The 21,243-nt window shown below is 47.4% G+C and overlaps 1 protein-coding gene across 1 annotated transcript; it reads left to right on the top strand.

Moving 5' to 3' along the window:
- The first annotated feature begins 303 nt into the window (after positions 1-303).
- LOC144723449 (cdc42 effector protein 3-like) lies at positions 304-20,375 on the top strand. The gene is made up of 4 exons (XM_078602216.1): positions 304-490; positions 12,356-12,588; positions 14,494-14,754; positions 17,285-20,375. Exons 1-4 carry the CDS (start codon positions 328-330, stop codon positions 17,870-17,872), a joined length of 1,245 nt encoding a protein of 414 aa, XP_078458342.1. The 5' UTR covers positions 304-327; the 3' UTR covers positions 17,873-20,375.
- The last annotated feature ends 868 nt before the right edge of the window (positions 20,376-21,243 follow it).

Raw genomic sequence — 21,243 nt, 5'->3', positions numbered from 1 at the left:
GTTGTGGGGTGGCTGGGTGGTGTTGGTGGTTATGGGGGTGTTGTGGGGTGGCTGGGTGGTGTTGGTGGTTGTGGGGTGGCTGGGTGGTGTTGGTGGTTGTGGGGGTGGCTGGGTGGTGTTGTGTTGTGGCTGGGTGGTGTTGGTGGTTGTGGGGTGGCTGGGTGGTGTTGGTGGTTGGGGGGGTGTGGCTGGTCGGGAGGTTGGGCCACGTGAGCCGCGTGCGTCTGCAATTTGGTGTGGGTGTGGTGGCTGGGTGGGTGGTGTTGGTGGGTGTGGTGGGTGGTGTTGGTGGGTGGTGTCCCGGTCGGAGGCTGAAGAGGAGTAAGAATGCACTGCCCCTCTCACCGCGCAGTCACAGCCCGCGCCGCCTCCTTCGCGAGTGTCGCTGCCTTCGTCTCGGCGAGCGTCTCCGCCACCGGGAATTGCGCCCCGCGTCCTCCTCGCCCCGAGGCGACGTCACAATTCGAGAGGACCTCGCGCAGATTGGAAGGTGAACGGCCGCGAGTGTCAGTGATGATGTTGAGTGATGATGTTGAGTGATGATGTTGTGTGATGATGTTGAGTGATGATGATGATGTTGAGTGATGATGATGATGATGTTGAGTGATGATGATGATGTGTGATGATGTTGTGTGATGATGATGATGTTGAGTGATGATGTTGATGTTGAGTGATGATGATGATGTTGAGTGATGATGTTGATGTTGAGTGATGATGTTGATGTTGAGTGATGATGTTGATGAGTGATGATGTTGAGTGATGATGTTGTTGAGTGATGATGTTGAGTGATGGTGTTGAGTGATGATGATGTTGCGTGAGCAGCAGCGGTGGACTTTGTGTGTAAATTACTTTACTGGCAGAGGTGGAGGACAAGACACGTGGGTTTTACGCGTGTGAAATAAGTCTGTGACATCTTTCGTCTGCTGTGAATGTGAATTCGCTTGTTAATTTGGTTACTAGGAGAGTTGAGTCGACATGAATGTCTCTCTCATCGTGTACAACGCACCGGTGTTGATGTGACTGCAGTGACATGGCCTGATAATACTCGGGGTCAAATCAATATAAAGTTATCGTAGTATATCGAGGTAATTACATGTACACCGATTTTCTAATGTAAAAACATTTAAATGTAAACCGCAAATGCAGAATTGTCAAGTTATGTTTATTTACAACTACGGTAGCGTTCACATAAGAGCATACTAGCAACGTGGTGTATGTGTCGTAGATTGTTGATGTTCCTTACATGTGTAATGCGGGCGTAAGCGACCTTCCGGAGGTGACGTCACGGGGGGTGGAGTCATGTGACGTGGGGGTAAGGTTCGGGGCTTTAAGCGGGTAAACCGGAAGGGGAAGGTAGTCGGGGTGTGAGCGGAAAAGAGTGAGGCCACGCGGGCAAGTGTGGAGAGGGGGGGCGCCGACGGCGATCGGGAGCCAACCCCGAAGATAAGAGGAAGCTGCGGAGTGGTGTGCAGCTGGGGAGGAGACAGCCAGGAGGGCTGCGTGTTAGAGGCAGCGGTGTGGCTGCCAGGAGGAGCTGCGGAGAGAGAGAGAGAGGGGGCTGCTTGTTAGAGGCAGCGGTGTGGCTGCCAGGAGGAGCTGCGGAGAGAGAGAGAGAGAGCAAGAAGCTGTGAGAGCTGCGGAGGGAGAAGAGCAGCAGAGAGTACAGCCAAGGGGGGCTGTGTGAGAGAAACAGCAGCGGAGCTGCTGTTGTGGATCGGGCCGACATTGGAGTCAGCACCGTGGAGAAGCTACAGAGTAAAGACAGCCGTGTGGGTGTACAGCACGAACCGAATAATAAAGGACACTGAGCCAGACATCGTGGTCCAGTCGTTTATTACACTGGTGTCGGAAGTGCAACGGCATGTCGAAACAAGTGAGGAAGAAAGTTAATCCGGCGCCTGCATCGGCTTCTTCGTCCGACGACGACGAACTCCCTCCAACCACGGATCCTGTTGGGGTGGTGGAGGAGAGCCAGGCTGAGGCGGCCACGGGAACGGGTGTGGAGGATGTTGGCGCGGTGGCGGGTCCGTCGACATCATCAGACGCGGATCAACGATGGCAAGCGATGGCGGTACAACTGGAGGCACTTCAGGACGTCCTGGCGCATCTATGCCATCTCGTCGCGCCAGGGACGATGGATGATGCAAGTGGTGCTCCGCGGGCCGCCACGTTGCCTGTCCTGCCGCCGCCATTGCCCACGCGGCAAGAGGCCGCCATTTTGCGCGCTCCGTGGCGCCAAACCGCCATCTTGGCCACGCCGCGGGCCGACGCCATTTTGAATTTGCCATCACAACCACCACCATTGGAAGACGGCGGGAAGAGGAGTCGGAGTCGCCACCTTACAACAGTTAAAGAATTTTCCGTCGGTGGGGACTGGAGTGCGTTCGCCTGCCGCTTCTTGGCGGCGGTACGCACAGCAAGATGGACCGATGCGGAGGCTTTGGAGGTGTTGCCGACTCTTCTGGACGACGAATCTGTCCGATTCTTCCGTTCCATAGCGACCGATAAGAAGGCAACTTTATGTGGTGTTTTTCAAGAAATGGCCGATGCTTATGAGCCACCAGATGATGCGCATCGGCGATTCGCTCAACGACAACGAGCACCAGAGGAGTCGCCCGTGGCGTTCAGGGGTGCGGTGCTGGAGCTGGCCATGGCAGCTTATCCTGAGACGCCACAGGACCTGCTTGAGCCTCTCATATTAGGGAAAATGTTGGAGCTGTCTCGGGATCTAGGGATCCCCATGCCTGTGTGTGGGCATGAGAAGCTAACTTCCCGGATGGCTGCTAAGTGTCTCGATGCGCAATTCAACCTCCGTCGCTGGAAACAAGTGACGGCGTGGACGGGGGGGCCCGTCAAAGATGGGGATGCGCTGGGATGGAACCCTGCGCAGGCCGTCTATGTTCCGGATGACCGGGGCCCTCAACAACTGACGGCCGCCTCCGCTCCATGGACGGGACGCGGCGGGCCGAGACCGCGCGCGGTGCTACCAGAACGGGGCCGTCAGGAGGCGAGGCCTGCGCTTCGGCGCAACGAGGCCGAATGTTTCCGCTGCGGGCGTAGGGGCCACTACGCCAGAGACTGCTGGGCCCGCTTCCCGGCTCCGCCGCAGCAGGAGGCCTCGGCACCGGTCAAGTCGGCTAAAGATCCTCCGAAACAGACAGGCCGGCCGTGACATTGCGGGGGACGAGGGGCCCTGCTCGGAGGACGCCTGCCAGGTCTGCGGGACCTTCGAGCCCTGCAGCCCTTCCGACCCAGCTGCGGGCACGGTCACAGGACAAGCCCAAGACTAACTCTTTAGAGACACGGGACGGCGGTGGACTTCCAGCTGCGACAGGGGGATTACCCCCTGTCGTTCCTCGACTTTCATCGCGTTCCCGTTCTGCGAGTGGGCCGCCGACCGTCCGGGACGGGCCGGCGACCCGCACACGTTCCAAATCGCTTACGTTTCGTTGATTGTTGCTGTCTTGTTATTTTTTCTTACAGTTGTATTTATTGCATGCTTTTGTACGATCGTTGATGTTGATTGCGTTGTTGTTGTTCTTGCTGTTACATTATATGCTTAGTGTCCTTTAGGGGGGGAAGCTCGGTTCGCCGCATTACGATTTGCTATTGGTCAGCCGAGGTCGGCTGGGATTTTTCTACGGGGGAGGGTGGTGTAATGCGGGCGTAAGCGACCTTCCGGAGGTGACGTCACGGGGGGTGGAGTCATGTGACGTGGGGGTAAGGTTCGGGGCTTTAAGCGGGTAAACCGGAAGGGGAAGGTAGTCGGGGTGTGAGCGGAAAAGAGTGAGGCCACGCGGGCAAGTGTGGAGAGGGGGGGCGCCGACGGCGATCGGGAGCCAACCCCGAAGATAAGAGGAAGCTGCGGAGTGGTGTGCAGCTGGGGAGGAGACAGCCAGGAGGGCTGCGTGTTAGAGGCAGCGGTGTGGCTGCCAGGAGGAGCTGCGGAGAGAGAGAGAGAGGGGGCTGCTTGTTAGAGGCAGCGGTGTGGCTGCCAGGAGGAGCTGCGGAGAGAGAGAGAGAGAGCAAGAAGCTGTGAGAGCTGCGGAGGGAGAAGAGCAGCAGAGAGTACAGCCAAGGGGGGCTGTGTGAGAGAAACAGCAGCGGAGCTGCTGTTGTGGATCGGGCCGACATTGGAGTCAGCACCGTGGAGAAGCTACAGAGTAAAGACAGCCGTGTGGGTGTACAGCACGAACCGAATAATAAAGGACACTGAGCCAGACATCGTGGTCCAGTCGTTTATTACACATGGAAGCTAAATATAATATCTGTGGGTGAGCGTGCGGCACAGAGTCACACTGGCTTGCTTTGGGGATGGAACGGGGCATCAAATCAGCGACGATGTACGAATACCAAAGCTCACCGACGTGCCATAACGTTTTAATCGGTGTTGTGTCACCTGTTTTGCAATGACACGGATCCGATATATGGACATTGCCAAAAAATATGGGGAAAGGCTGAACGTGTGCAGAGAATGCATTGCGAGCTCGTCAGGCGCTTGATTAGAATTATAGATAGAGGCAAAAAGAGGAATAAACACAAGTTACATACATCATGTTGACTAAGTACGGGAAGTGGGGTTGAGCAGGACATGCTGCGACAAGGAATGATGATGGCTGGTGGTCGAGATTAATAGCAGCCGAAGACGCGAACACGCAGCAGAGAGTGGATGTCCACCAGGGAGATGAATCAACGGCATCAGCTTCTGCGCAAGAGCGAGGTCCATTGTTGCTGCTTAAGACCGTTCGGGATGGCGAGGCTTCGGGGAGGCCTTCATCTAGCAGTGGATCGATAATGGCCGATTATATTAACGATCAGTTATATGTAATGGGGTTCACATCACCGTGGCACCCACTAGAGGTGCTACTATTCACCACAACGTTCAAAAGAAGATTATTGAATCAAACCAGAAGCTTTGGTCGCGACAATTAATCGAATTCGTCGTGGGCATTGTATGTGTTGAACCCCTGGGTAAAAGGTAAAGGTGCAGCCCTGCAAATTCTTGATCTGTGCAACTGCTGCTGGTGGAGCATCTCCACTAAAGGCATCTCTGGAGAGCCCCTCCAGAGGGTGTTCACTCCTGCATAGGCGGATGGTTTATTACAGACCTTATTTTTTCTCTTTTTCTATTTCACTACACGGGATTTTTTTTTACAGCGATGGCGTAAGCTGGGTGTTGCATAAGATAATAGGTTTTTACTTGTTTTTTTTACCAGAAATACATTTTCAAGAAGTACACCCCAACTGCTCGGACGGAAGTTCTGGCGGCAAACGCATACAGCAAGAGACGTGGTTAAAGGGGCCAAGTGCCTGTAATTAACAAGGGGGGAGGGTTAACGATGTGTTTTTTCATTGATTGATGTTTGATTCTTAAGCCCGCCAGTCACAAATTGATTTGCGGGTGTAAGAAATGACATTTATCGAGTCATGTATGTTGTATAGAATGGTTTCATATCACTATTGCAGCCAACCGGGTGCTGCTACATTCATGGTAATCTTGATTTGAAGCTTTCGTGACTGCAGGAATCCATACTCTTGGGTTCTTTCGGTAAAGTCACGTAGCTGGTTCAGCATTTCCACTGCTGGATTATTTTTTCCGCCTGAGGACGACCGCTTGTGTTGCGATCGAAACGTCGTGATATATAATTTTTTGTTTTATTTTATTTTTCTACCTACGTGACTTTACCGAAAAAACCAAAGAGCACTCATGGTAATGTTAAATTAGTATTCATATGTTTGTTTTTATGGATCGAATAACAACCCTGAATTATATCAATCACTTGAATTGGGAGAGGGGGCGAAATGTGACGGGCCTAGTTCCTGACGGAAGAGCGGCACGTTGGGAGACACAACTTTGCCACAACTTGGAAGTCTTCAGCGAGCCACCTCATCACGTGACGTTTCCGTGACCGCCAGGTCGCCGTTGACTGCGTCTCTCAAATGTTCTCTTCTCCGTCTACGTTCTCACTGTTGCCCAGCTCACAGTTTGCCTTGCAATGCCGTTCTCGTCCATACGATGCAGACAATTTACGCGTCTCTATCATCTCTTTCTGTTTGATATCCTCCACCGCTGATCATCCGGTTTTTCTCGTGACCTCTCTGTTGGTGACCCTGTCCTTCCAGACTATTCCCACGATCATTCTGACCATCGGTGGTGGTGCGCTGCCTCAGGACCTTCATGTGTGCCCACTATTGTGTGCAATGTTTCCGCTGTACACACAGCAAAAGCCATGGGTTTGTATCATCTCATCTTGGTGGCTTGTACTCATTCCCTTGCGTCTACAGATGTTAGTTGACCTTCCTTGCTGAATAACATGTAAACAAAGGAGCGGTTCAGAGACAAATGGTATAAGAATTTGGGTTTGCTCATGAAAAAGGCCAAGGCGACCGAATGTGCATCTTACTGCGTACATATTTATACATATTTACAGTCAATCGGTTTCCTAAACACTTCCAATTAGCACAGTTGGCCACGTACGGTGCGGCAGATGTTCAACATACCACAAAACTAATATGACATCTATAATGCAATGCAGCAAAAAGGAAGTAAAACCACCACTGTATTCCCAAACAAATTTAGTTCGTTAAAATTATTTCATGAATTAAACTGACGTTAATCCTAAGTAATCTATATATAAGGAAAATTTGTGTGTGTCTGTTCAAAATGTTTAACGTACTTCCCGTCATGCAACAAACTTGAAATTTGCCATGTGGGTACTTTCCAGACTGTACACCATTCAAAAATGTAAAAAATAGACTTTTGTATTTTTCTTGGGGGGGGAGAGCGCAATAATGCAGAGATTCTGCACGGCAAGTGAGCTGTGACGTCACATCTGTCATGTCACCCGCATGTGGAAGCGTCACGCAGTGTGCCTGCTCATGTTACGCATCCCCCCCCCAACCCTCCACGAGTAAAGTGCCATACAAATGTGTTGCAGGTCTATCGCGTTCTTCGCGCAGCATTGCTGCTTTATTATTTCAGTCGTTTACTGCCATACGCACCCTGAAAGTTGTGTGTGTCTGCTGCAAGCGCGTGTATGTGGACGTGTGTGCGTGTGGGGGGAGCGGTAGTGTAGTGGTTAGTGCGCTGTCTGTGTGTGTGTGGGGGGAGCGGTGGTGTAGTGGTTAGTGCGCTGTCTGTGTGTGTGTGTGGGGGGAGCGGTGGTGTAGTGGTTAGTGCGCTGTCTGTGTGTGTGTGGGGGGAGCGGTGGTGTAGTGGTTAGTGCGCTGTCTGTGTGTGTGTGTGGGGGGAGCGGTGGTGTAGTGGTTAGTGCGCTGTCTGTGTGTGTGTGGGGGGAGCGGTGGTGTAGTGGTTAGTGCGCTGTCTGTGTGTGTGTGGGGGGAGCGGTGGTGTAGTGGTTAGTGCGCTGTCTGTGTGTGTGTGTGGGGGGAGCGGTGGTGTAGTGGTTAGTGCGCTGTCTGTGTGTGTGTGGGGGGAGCGGTGGTGTAGTGGTTAGTGCGCTGTCTGTGTGTGTGTGTGGGGGGAGCGGTGGTGTAGTGGTTAGTGCGCTGTCTGTGTGTGTGTGTGGGGGGAGCGGTGGTGTAGTGGTTAGTGCGCTGTCTGTGTGTGTGTGGGGGGAGCGGTGGTGTAGTGGTTAGTGCGCTGCGCTACGAACCCGGCGACCCGCGTTTGATTCCCGCTCACGGCCACCACCGGTGACGATTATTTGAACTGGTCCTGGGCCTCCCCTAGGTCGACTCAGCCTCAAACGAGTAACTGGTGTGGTGTATGAACTTCGCGACTGGGGAGACAAAGGCGGCCGGGCGTGGTGAATCCAAGTCCGGGGCGAAGCCGGGTAGTAAAGCTAGTATAAGTACATATAAAATGACCTCAGGGCCATGTGAACGCGTACTTGTCATTATTTTGGCCAACACGCCTGATTTCCATGTTATATAACAAAGCGCCTATAAACTTTATAAATGAGAAAAAATAAGTAAGAAATGTATTCCTACAAGGCAAATATGGCCTTGCAAAAATATGCATTGCTTTCCTGGTCCTTGCCAAATGATTTGAAATGTTGTTTAGCCAAGCATTATAGCTGTTCTGTTCAAAGGGTAAGACACATGACTGTGAATTGTAATATGGAAAGACATTTAATAACATTTAAAACACATAATTTAAGTCGTGAAAAAGTATAATTCAACGTTTACGTCAGAGCTGGAAAATGCTCAACTCAGTCGAACCAAACTCCATAGAACAACAATAGTAGGTTTTGATTTACAACAAAGATAAAGCTCCGAACCATAATTTTTTTTTAAAGCTAAATGAAAGGAAACAGCTTGGACAGGGAAGAGGCTTTTCCAAACAGCAGCAGCGGGACACTGGGAAACCCATCGCCCATTGTTTGCGAGCTGCCTCATTGTCAGATAATTCCACACTTTTGGATTTGCCGGTGTTTTGGTAGGCAGAAGTTTGGCATTGAATGCAAATGATGTCAATGTACAGTGTAATTCCGTGGCCCACCTGTTTGCTTTATCCAAAAGCAATCAGAGGCACAATCGTCAAAGGGGACATCACCCAGCGTTACTTACGTCTTTGTGTTTCCTAACCGCCAAAACAAAACACCGTTTGACATTTATTTGGAATTTATATGGAATTGTATTGGAGAATTCCCATTAAAGGGGTGGAGCGGTGGTGTTGAGAATTAGCACAAGTGGTTAAATCAGACATTTAAGACTGCATCATGATTTAGAAGGTGAGACAATGCGAATGAAACCCACGTTCCCCTTGTGTTCCTCATGTGTGCCATGAAGTGGGAAATAAGTCGCTTGGGATTTCCCCCCAAATTTAATCGCTGTTTATCCCACCGCATGATCAACCCAGCAACTTGAATGTGATTCCCACCCAAGGCGAACTAACAGCAGTGACGCGCGATATCTGAACAAACCGGTCCTACCGTCAGAGCCTTTTCACCAACCCACACTGATCAGCATGGTGAGGGATGGGCCAACAAACCCCATTACCAATACAGTGTCAAGAGCTCTTCATCCAGCAGTGGATTGACCAAGGGCTGTACATTATGTTGTATTACTCTTGATGTTACCAAACTCATTATGTGCTGCTGCGGCGTGTTCTGGATAATAGGTTGCTATCAATAACGTCGGGTAAAACCAGCAGTGCTTGTTTTGCAAGTCTAAGTTTAACTCTGATGATGAGACTCAGAAGGTCAAAACCGGTCCATGTTAAAAAAATGCTGCTGGTAATCACAAGTCTGGAAGGCCAATAGGCTGATAGACTAAAGACATACATTGCATTTTACAGAATGAAGGCAGTGCCGGACTAAGCAAGTGCGGGGCCTGTAGCATATGTTATAAAGGGGCCCTAAATAAAAAAAAAATATTAAAACACAAATGTTTAACTTGCACAGTAAAGTTATTGCATTTTTTCATTTGCTATACAGCCAGATAATACGACAAATCGCTAGCCTTAAACACCCAGTCGTTCATAAAAGTTGAAGGCAGTGTATTACTATAGTAATAGAGCAAGTGCAGAATCACTGAACCGGAATTGATAGCTTGAAATAATTTAGCGCGGGGCCCTTAAAAGTGCGGGGCCCGTAGCATTTGTGGCTACTTTTGCTACGAGGATAATCCGGCACTGAATGAAGGTCAATGTATTACCGTAATTGTATTACCATATATGGTAACAAATGGCTTTAAACAGACAACTACCATATCTGCCTGCGCCAAACATGGTTTGCTAAGTTTGTTGTGAGTCATTGAATAATTTATGCTCAATATTTCCTGCCTAATTGAGTCCCACTTTGCTGACACTTTTCCCCTGTACTGCACATGTGTTGTGGAGGTCTCTGCGTTGTTCTTTACATACAAGACACCGTCACAGTTTTGCATTTCTGAGAAAACTTTTTAAAGTATGAACAAATTGTTCGTGTCGGGCTGCAATGTATTTCTCACACCACTGCTGGTATCAGGGCCTCCACTAGACGGAGCTCTAAAGCGCCCCTTTTAAGGTGCATATTGGCCTATTAGTCCAAGCTGTCTAGATGAGATGGGAGTACCCACACATTACCCCACCACAAACTACCTGCTGGTGGACTAACTGTGGTGTCCTTATACGGCTGGGTGGATAGAGGTGGGGGTGGGAAGGGGGGCTGGGTGGATAGAGGGGGTGGGAGGGGGGCTGGGTGGATAAAGGGGGTGGGGGTGGATAGAGGGGGGGCTGGTGGCTTTAAGAAACCTGCACCATTCTTTCAACTGCTGGTAGACAGAACCCACGACCTCTGAGTTGCAAGTCAGGTTTGTGAACCATTACACATTGGCACCTTAAGACTAAAACACTGGATAACAGCAACTGAAGCACCCTTTTTCATGAAGTGCACTTTTATTTGTTAAATTAACTTGAAATGCTCGAGTCAGATTTTGAGCTAAGCGGGTGTTTGAAATTTAGACATTACGGACTCCCATCTGAAAAATGCGTGTGTATGCTCAAAGGACATCTGGAAAAAAATGTATTCAGCGATTTTTTTGTATGAATAGGACAGTGACGTGACTGATGGAAGTGGATTTGGCATAGCAACCTGTGTGGTGCGGGAAGAACAACAAAGATACAAAGGGTGAACATCTCCTGCTTTAGCACGGCTACTTTGCAGAACCTCGTCGACACGTCTTGGCTCGTGTGGCCTTGTATATAAATGCAGAATAGTGACTTTAATCCTTATATCACCCACAAATCCAATCTTGCCTCGTCACTGCACACAAGATAATGTTGAAAAAGTTCATCGTAAAAATATACCCATGGCTGGCGTCAGCGCAGATTTGCCACACACACACACAGTTCCTCCTCGTGACAAAGGCAGCCTGCGAGTTGAAGAGCTGGTTTTGGTGTTTTGTGACGGGAAGCGGCTGAAAACACGCTGTGTTCTTTCACAAGCTTATCGTACCCCCTGGCATGTTCCCATTTGAATTATTTTAGTATCCATTTTACTAAAAAAACATTTGTGAAATGGATAAAGAAAAGCAGCGTTGTGTGCATGCACGCAGGAATTCCGCCATTAGACACCCGCATATAATATCAAGTCACGCTTTGTGTGCTATACGGTCAAAATGTGAACTATGAGATGCGTTATATTTATAATGAAGACTGCTGTGGCAACCAGAAGTATAAACCTTCAATCTGGCCAGGAGGTCGCGAGCAGTTAAAATCCTCGTTGGGTGTTGCCTTGGTCCATCACCCCTCTGGGTTCGATAAAACGAGTTTCACGTTGCGGAGAAATAAACAGCGGTTGTCCTAGTGATAGATACCCCCCCCCCATCATCATTTTAACGTGGGATTTACACGGCTGGCTCAGCGCTGTAAACAATAGATTGACACCACCTCTACGCTCACGTCAGCAATCGCATAGACTTTGAAATGTGTAGACATTGCAATGTGTATTCCACTTTTCCCTGAAAGTCTGCATGTTAACTTTCGTGTGCGCTGTCTCTTAGGTTACGTCTAACATTTAAGAGTGCATTGCCCATTGGGTGGGGTGTGACTGAGTTTTGCGACGTGGGTGAGTAATATTAGCAGACCGGAATAGCCAAACACTTTAAGTGTGTGTTTTGGCAATTACATCACAATAATGGAGAGTACTGCTGCTTTGGGTTTTTGTTGCTGAATGGCTATATGATGTGTATTCAGTTTTTACCGAGGGCTGGCAGCAACAACCCAAAATACACACCCCAGAGCAATGGTGGAGTCCTTCCAGAGTTCCTGTCTGATTACCGCATTGCAGTTGATAATCGCGCCTTTCCCAACGTGGTGTGCTTTATGTATTGGTTTAATTGTTCGAGTCGTTGTAAATATAGACAATAACATATTGCACAAAATACGTTTCTGTTGGACACAGCGTTCGTAGGAAACATTTCACAGTTTGCATTTTGTCAAACTTTTTTTGCAGACTGTTTGATACACGGGGAAAACATATCATGTTTCAGTAAAGGAAGGATGGAAGAAGAAGAGCTGGGATCTTTTGAAAGTATAAAGAGGATCGGATGAGGACTATAGATGAGTGGCAGACAAGAAGTTGTGGCCAAGTTGGTTTTTAACAAAAGAAGAAGAATAGAGTAGTGGATTGATGCCGTCAGACACGAGGGCATTGCAAAGGATAATGGGGAGTGAGGAAGGAGAGGTGAAAACCTTATGGTGTCTGCATGGTGAACCACCTAGCCAGGAGTGTCTTCACTTCGTGAAGAAGCTCCTTGCACGTGGTGTGAAACGTTGGACACCGTGTTGAACGACACATGCTGTACAACCCAACAACGCATGCCAGAGCTATGAAGCACAACCGCGCAAACTGACGCAGGAGCGGAAACTGACCGATGTCTGACTTGTTGATTTTACATTTCTTGACAGGCAGCAGCAGTGCTTGCCCCCCCCACCCTGGTGAACTGGCGAGCGGAGCTGCCATGCCAATCGGCAAACCCATCTATCTCAAGACCCCCTTGTCGAAAAGGGGCCGCAAGGTTCACCTCCGAGATATCCTCAAACCGGAGATGATCAGCTCCCCCATGGGGGAACTGCGACACCTGGCTCACATCGGACGTGCCGGCAAGGCGGATATGTTCGGAGACCTCACTTTCCTCCAGGTGTGTACACACTGTTTATTATTATTATTTCGGGGCGCCACGGCGGCGAATTGTCAACTACCTCTCCTGGTATGCCAGAGGTCGTGGGCTCGATCCCGACCCTGACGCCTGCTGTATATTTGTAGTTTGCTTGTCTCTCTCCCCGTGGTCGCGTGGATTTTTATCCAGGTCCTCCGGCTTTTTCCTCCACATTTAGAAACATACCTTTAGAGTAGTTGGCTGCTAGAAATGTCCACATGATAAGCCACGTCGTTGAGCTATCATTTGTGGCCAGGTCGCTTCTGAAAAATAACTATATAGCTCAATGGGCCTTTCCTGGGGAAAAATAATTTGGTTTTAGTTATATTTTATGACTTCGTTTTTTTGTCTTTTCTCCAAACTTCAACCCGATTTTACCATCGTTAGGGTTTAATTCCACCCGGGTCTGGTTAGGTTAATGACCCCAAAAATATTCCAGACCTGGCACACCACATCCAGTGTACCTCTAACCAGAGGTGGGACAAAGTCATTGTTATGCAAGTCCAAGTCGAGTCGCAAGTCATCAAATTCATGACTCGAGTCTGACTCGAGTCCAAGTCACATGACTCGAGTCCACATCTCATAGGTGGGACAAAGTCATTGTTATGCAAGTCCAAGTCGAGTCGCAAGTCATCAAATTCATGACTCGAGTCTGACTCGAGTCCAAGTCACATGACTCGAGTCCACACCTCTGCCTCTAACTATGGATACTCGTTACGTGTCTGTCGATATTGGTGACCCGGAGAGCATTCAGTGACAAATTAAACCCTGCCTATCAATCAGTATCATGTCATGAGATGCTGAATCCATTCAACCCGCCTCTCAAGGTAGAGACTGGCCTGTGGAAGCTGATATCATATAACTGCTGTACTTGTGTTTACCGTAACAATATATTTTACACTCCGATCGTTTTTTGTGTTATTTGTTGCTGTCACATTCTGACCTGCCCCTGCTGGACATCTGTGCCAACGAGCTTCATAGCTCATTGGATTTCTCCAGAATAAATAAATATTCTGATGATTCTATAAAGTGGCCTCTGATCCACACAGCAGAGGACATTACTTCCACACCCGTACTTCCACAAAGAGATGTCAGTCGCATGACGGTCAAACTGATATTTATAATTCTCAAGAGTCAGAATTTCACCAAAATAAGTACAGAGCTAAATTTAATATACTTCAGTTTTGTTGTGCAGTTGTTGGTGACGGGACTTAGGCAATCAACTTGCTCCACTTGATCTCATCATGGGTGACCACCTGGATTCAGGATCTCACCAGGTCTGGCTCATTGCTCTGACCCCTGAACTATCTGGCTACGTACAATAAAAGCACATCTTAGTGGAAAAAACCTGTCATTCAGGAATTGGGTTTGTAATAGTGAAAGTGGTCTTATGGTGCTCATGTCTGATTTACAGCCCTGAGCCACTAGTGGTGAAAGTTCCCTATTCATATGGTGGGGAAAAATGTGTGGGAGCAGGGAAGTCTATCCATAAGTCAACCAACCACTGGTGACTTCCCACAAAGTGCTACTCATTTCATTGACCTAAAGGGATAAAGACCTGAGTTGAAGCCGAACGAGAATTGAACTTAACCCCTAACTAGAATTTAACTTTTAACTTTCTGAATTGCGAGCCACTCGCTTTGACTACAGGGCCACTGAATCATACTGTTGGTGGCATGTTTAGCAACAACGGTGATGGACTTTGTTCAAACAGGAAAGCGTCACTGTGTCTCAGAGCCATCAGGAGGGTCTGGCATCGGGGACGTTTTTTATTAATGAGTGTCTTTCATGTGGAAGGAAACCAAATTACCCAGTGCTTTGTTCGGTATAGGATGAAAAAAAGCAACCGGCACCCTGCGTCAATGCCACTAATGTCCGGGTGTGCAGGGCCGCTTTGACTTGGTGCCAGATTTTCGAGGGCGTTTATCAACTGCGAGCGAAGGCTACATGGATGGACGAGAGGCAGACCTGTCGGCCGATCAGCCCATGCTCAAGACCGCAGTGTCACTGCCAGCCTTGATCGAGCCTCAGGCCTTGCCGCGAGAGCACGAGCAGCACAGCGGGTCTGTGGGCATGGCCTCCAAAGGAGCGCTGATGCTGGCACCACCAAAGCCACCCCGGCTTTACCTGGACCAGGCTGCCGACGAGGTGAGCGATGCCACGGGCTTGCCAACGTCACCACTTGTCTGCTACACAGGTCACAAATGTCTTCTGCTGTGGAGAGCGCATGTGTTATGGATCTGATAATGTCACGGTGACATTAGCCGCACATCTCACGACGTCACAATGAGTCCTCAAGTGCTTTTTTTTTGGTGACGTTAAACGGAAGGAAAATCGGTCTCAGTCGAGCTCATTGCTGCAAAGTTTCAAGTCGTGAGATGATTTTACATGTATGGTACATTATTTCATACAACTAATTTTACATTGATTTCCCACAACGTTGCTAGGCAGGGATTGGCTTCCTCAAATACATAAACTTATCTGTGGCATTTTCCATAACTCATGGAGAGTCTATCTGTGTATAACATCTCGGCAATATTTCATTTTTATCTCAACAATGGAAAAACAAACATTCCGATTTTATTTATTACTCGAGCACAGCAGTGATTCTTGGAGACAGTAAACAAGGGGGACTGAGGGGGACGGGAAGGAGGAGCGCCACCTAAAATTGAGGATGGGGATGGTCACAGAGGAGCCCATATCCACATGGTCAATGTAAAGACTCCACACGTGACAGAGCACTTCCTAAGAGCACACCAGGGAGGTCTGGTATTCCCTCCAACAGAATCTGGCAGAAGGGAGGTTTGGTGGTATCCTGATTTCTCTACCTTGAACTTGAGTGCCTTCCTAGCTACCAAAGAAGCAGCTTCTGAATGGGTGGGGGGGAGACTCATTTATTAGTGGGGAGAAAGTGAATTTCCAGCCCCCTCCCCAATAGAAATTGCCACTGCTTAAAATCCTGATCTGGGGTCAATCGAGTTCATCATTCAACCCTTCCCGTTCAATACATTGAGTGCCACTTTTTGTGAATTCGACGTTGGTTGTCCGAAGAATACCATTATATTCCTGACATAGCAATATGGAATTCCCACCACTGACTGGCTCAGGGCTATAAACAGATGAGGGCAGACCCATGTTTGTTTTGGCAGTGATGTAACAACAATTCCGCAATACAGCATGAGGTTACATAAATTGATGAAGTCCCTCAATCATGACCAGAATGAGAGGACAATGAAAAAAAATTCACGGCCAAAATATAGAAGCCAAAAATTCCTCACCACAATTTCCAGTAACAGCATGAATATTTAGAATTCATCATCATGATGATATATACAAGATTATGAACATGTACAGTATCTATATGTATTTCGTGGATAATATTTAGATCAACGGCACTGATTAAAACATTGTTGATGTCTAAAATAATTAAAATATTGATCGACAGAGACCTTTCTCAATTTACCGCTGCATGAAGGCCTCTGCATGCCATGCCAATCATTGGGGTTGTTTGTCTATACTTCACCACACTGGTCAGTGCTGGTCGGTGAAGGGGTGGGGAGAAGCCCATGACCAGCACCACGCTCGGCCACCTTTGTCTCCTGAATGGCGTAGTTTACACACCGCACCAGGTACTCATTTGAGGCTGAGTCGACCTAGGAGAGGCCCGAGACCGATTCAGATAATCGTCACCGGTGTTGGCCGTGAGCGGGAATCGAACTCGGGCTGCCGGGTTCATAGCGTGGCGTGCTAACTACTGCGCCACCGCTCCCCACACTATGTACACACGTAACTATATCACGATAATGTTAGCAACTCCCTCGGGGCGAAACATAACAAATGACTTTGAGAAAGGTCTGTGGCAGCGCCTCGGGGGGTGGGGTGGAGGCACTGCTTCCCATGTGCGCTCTTTCCCCTCTGTGCCCTGCCCACCTCTGCACGCAATTGGAAATGACCGCGTCAGGCAGTGACGTCAATGGCATGATTTATTTTATTTGGGACTCACTCTTACAACAATCGCTAGAATGTTTTGTATTGTTTTAGCCATCGGCAGTCGTGCCTTAGATGTTCCGGAGCTATTCTTGCTCACCGATACTGTATGTTTTACTGATTGCAATAATTAATATCATGACTTAAACAAATACTGATTGTTTATTGTGACTGGCATACATTTGCTTCATTGTTTTAAGCCTTATATAATGTAGTTCAGTGTAATAATACACGAATACAATACGTTTGTGAGATTGGAGGCTATTGGTATATGATGCTGTCTTGTACATGTATATTGAACTTTTTTCGCATCACACGTATAAAAAATGCTACACAAAAGAAAGGTATTTGGTTATTTTTGCATTAATTGCAGACATCGTTCTATGATTTAGATATGTTGTGTTTGCTTAAACATTGAACAAATAAGTATACACATTTCATTCCAATAATTATGGTTCACTTATTTGATGATGTAAACTGTACAGGGCATGTATTAACTCCTGCACTGATTTTTCTATTCTATCTTCATCATAAGGAATTAAGTTGAATTGATTCTAACAGACAAATCCAAGATAATCAGTGGCATGTCCGTCCTCAACAATTCAACACAGGATATCGATAACAGTCCACTACATGGGAAGTGAAAAGTGTTATTGTCAGTGGCCTAAACATTGCTCCGTGTTTTTCTCAGGATGATGTCAAGTCCAACAGAAGCACAGAGGACAATGAAGAGGGAAGTGCTTCCATTGGCTGTGAGTCAGTCTTCCACGCAACATCGCAAGATCTGGATTCCTTGCCCACGAACGGAACAATGAATTCCTCACACCAGGTGTCTCCTGGCACCAGCGTTAGCAACGGACACAATGTGGGCAACGAGCGACTTTCCGAATCCCAAGACTCGGACGTGGAGAGTGAGTTGCCTGAGAAGAATGCTGCATTGCGGAGCAGTGGCTATGGGCACGTCGCGAATGGAGGACTCACTAATGGGCTCGGGTTCCCATGGGAAGCTCACCGAAACACAGGGGCGGCACCGCGGGTGGATCGGCAGCAGACTTCCCCGCGCGCCTCGGAAGGACGTAAGGGCAATGTGCACCCTCTCGTCATTTCGTCGACCAATCACAGAGACGGCCAAGAGGTGACCAAGCCAAGGTCGGGTTCCCTGATTTCGCTGCAGCTTGACCTTGGACCATCCATGCTGGAAGACATCCTTAGTGTCATGGAGGACAAAAATGAAGATGTCAGCTTTAATCGGCAAAGGCCCAAAACTTACATCATGTGAGAAAAGCTGGTTCCGTCGAAGTGTGTCATTCATTTTGAGAGAGTCAAGTACTGTATTGGTTTTGGCAGTACAGTACTGCCATGACTTTACGATTGCATGGTACATTCTGAAGCTTTCGCACACAAAAACAATAATCGAGCACTCCTCGAATGCCCCTTATCAAACTATTTTGTTTGTTATAACTTTTGCCTGGAGGTTCCAAGCTTGCCTTTTGTACACTTACAAAACATTCAAGCAGCTGCCGTTGTTTTAAATATATATTACACAAATAACAAAGTGACTTTAATGAGCCTAAATATATATTGCCTACCTAAATTATAAACTGCATGGGGCAAACATATATGGAAACACAATAATGTTTTAGCTCCTCGGTGGCTGTTTACAACTCTAGAGGAGTCACGATTGTCGTGCTGTTTTTATAATATATTTTGAAACTTAATTAACAAAAGTAGAAGGATGGATGTTCTTAAAATTAGATGTCCCTTTGTGCGGTAATGGGGGGTAAGGGGAACAGGCCTAATAAATGCATGACACATGTTACTTTAGGCTGTTATTACCTTCCCGAAACCACCGGTTACTCCTGAGAATGCGGGGCGTAATATCGGCTTTTGTAGGGTGCATCTGGTGACCCCCACTTCTATTTATGTTCTCAGATTCATTGTGTCCTCTGTAGAGCACTGTGAGTGCACGAAGGCATGGGCGCACGATGCCAAGTGCGTTCCAGAATTGCCACACAGAGCGCACCCAACACTCCGTGGCGCAGACGCTGTAAAACGGCACGATACAAAGAGCACTTTCAAACTCGGCTGTTTTACAATTAGAAGGGCAGGCACGGGCGGATTGCCATCATTTTACAAGTGGCAGTACGTGGAGGAAATGTGGGAACAGGGATGAGGCAAGGCTACAGATGTTATGGATGATTAAATCGGCATCTACTGCATGGAGGAGCTGTTACTAAGGGGATTTGACATGAAACCGCTGTTTGAATCCCTGCCTCAGATTCACTTTGTTGTTTGTATCTCCCCCTTGGCTCCAGTGTACGTATCAGCACTGATCAATGCTGTTTTTGTTAACGTAATTAATCTTAATTATAACATCTAGCACAGATATTTTGAGGGGAGAGAGTAAAGTTTCCTATTCGCTCCCCATGTCTGTCAAGTGGGGTGGGGGGTGGCTAGAGGCCCCCTCCGTGTTGCTGCCAACAAAGGCAGATCAAAGGTGTTTTGGCCTATAAGTACTAAAAAGTGTACATGAAATACATAGTTAAGAAGTGAGCAACGTATTTAGCACAGAAAATGAACCTATCTAGGTGACTTTACCGAAAGACACAAATAATATGAATTCCTGCAGTCATGAAAGCTTTAAGTCGAGTATATAGCACATTTTCTCGGAACAATTTAAGTGGTTAGTTTTGGGTTTTCTTTTTAATATATCTGTATTTCAAAAAATGTTGTGTATATGTGAAAGATGGGACTTTTAGAGCTGGAAATAAAAAAAAGTGCATTCTTTATTTTTCAAAACCCTTCAGTACTGTCCTCCAAAGTCTATAATACGATTGTTTTCTACATTTCTGAGTAGAAGATGGCGCTTCAAAACAGGATCTTGTAGTTACTCCAGTGACAGATATTTTGTGTCATCTTCCAGAATCGCTGCTTGCCTCATAACTTTATAAGCACAGTTGTGTAAGTGTACAGGAGTGATACAATTATGATGATGATCATCAGTCAACATCAGTCGACTGCTGGATGAAGGCCCATCCAAGCCATCGCCATCTCTCAATATAACAGTGCACATTGTCGCAAACTAGTCTCCTCTATTGTGTCATTTTACACTTGCAGTTTAATTAATAGCTGTGAACTCACATTGTTGAGAGTATAGTCTTCAATCATCATTGCCACGAGCCATGGTCTATCCACGACTGCATGAAGGACTCCTCATGCTGTCGCCACCCCCCATTGTCCTGCAATGCCACAATCCACCTCACTCCTGCGCACACACTGATCTCATCGCTCCAAATCATTAAGTAATTATACACGTATAAAATAAGTTAATTATATCATGACTAAAAGGAAAGAATTATAAGTTGCTAAATAAAAAAACTCATTTTGTTGGTCATTTAAATACATTTTCTGGACCCTTATCAAGAGAAAAAAGTATAATGTTGTATTAGTATTGATGTATTGGGTAATGCAGTACTGTACGCATTTATTTTAAACATGCAATAGCTAATCAAATATGTCGTTTGCGCGTGCTTGTCTCAACGGACTATATTTGTGTGTAGTGTAATGTATATAGTCGAAAGGGTAAATATATTTTAGTATTCTGTACATATACAGAATGCTGGATTTATGTGGCATTATCTTGCGGTAAATCATTTTATGACATACATGATTCGCAATATGCGGCGAATGCTTTTGTAATGACTGTGTCGTCAATGCCGCTGCTCTTTGCTCTTCACTGTACAGAACCTATCCACTTTGAATTACATTTGCTGTGACTAATGCATAGCGTGCGACTGACTTTTGTGTTCATAGAGGCATTAAACCAGAATCCAATACTTCCTACCGCCAATTGCCAGCACGGGAGGGTTGCCACCTATGCGGTACAAAAAACAACTGGGACATATCATGGGAAGAAGAATATCTGAGAATACCTGACTGAAGAGTGTAGACCTTTCACGCTAATCTGTTATCTTGAGTGGGGTATTGTTATGCAGATGACAAAAATGGCGCTTGCAATGCCATAGGACCACTTACAGATGTCCCAGGGCAGCTATCACAAAAGGAGGACAATCCTGGGAAAACCAGGATAGGGTGGCAACCATCCCCCAAGGTTTCTATAACTGCTGTATACATTCAATATCTTTGTACATAGGCAAGATTATCACCTGGGATGTGTCTTGATTCTATTAAACTTTGGAAGCTAAGCAGGATTGAGCCTTGGTTAGTGCTGAAATACAGGTGTAGTAGGCATTGTGAGCAAGGGATGGCAGTGTTGCCAAGTCCAACAATGTTCTGTACTCTCCTCACCTTCGCCAGCCACCACTGACCAGCGTGGTTATCTTTGGTCAAACAACCCTCACAGCCTGCACGGCATCGGTAGGCCCTCATCCAGCAGGGGGTTGACAAACCGGTTGCACGTGTACAAACGACTGTTAATGAAATAGTGATGAGTGAAGATGTGTCGGGATAAAGCTTACGTTGGTGGGGGATGAAGTTGGTTATATGGCAGAACATGCAACTTGCAGTCAGGTGGCCGGTTAATTTCCCTGTGGCTCGAGCACAATCGCGCACTCTTTCACACCGTGCAATGGGATGCCGTAGGAACATTCGGATATGCTTGTAGCTTTCGACTCAACGTCTGCTGTGACT

Source organism: Lampetra planeri, chromosome 18, assembly GCF_965212315.1.
Source record: "Lampetra planeri chromosome 18, kcLamPlan1.2.h2, whole genome shotgun sequence".
Taxonomy (NCBI): domain Eukaryota; kingdom Metazoa; phylum Chordata; class Hyperoartia; order Petromyzontiformes; family Petromyzontidae; genus Lampetra; species Lampetra planeri.
Note: the sequence above shows the minus strand (reverse complement) of the source record. Positions and strands in the feature narration are given on the sequence as shown.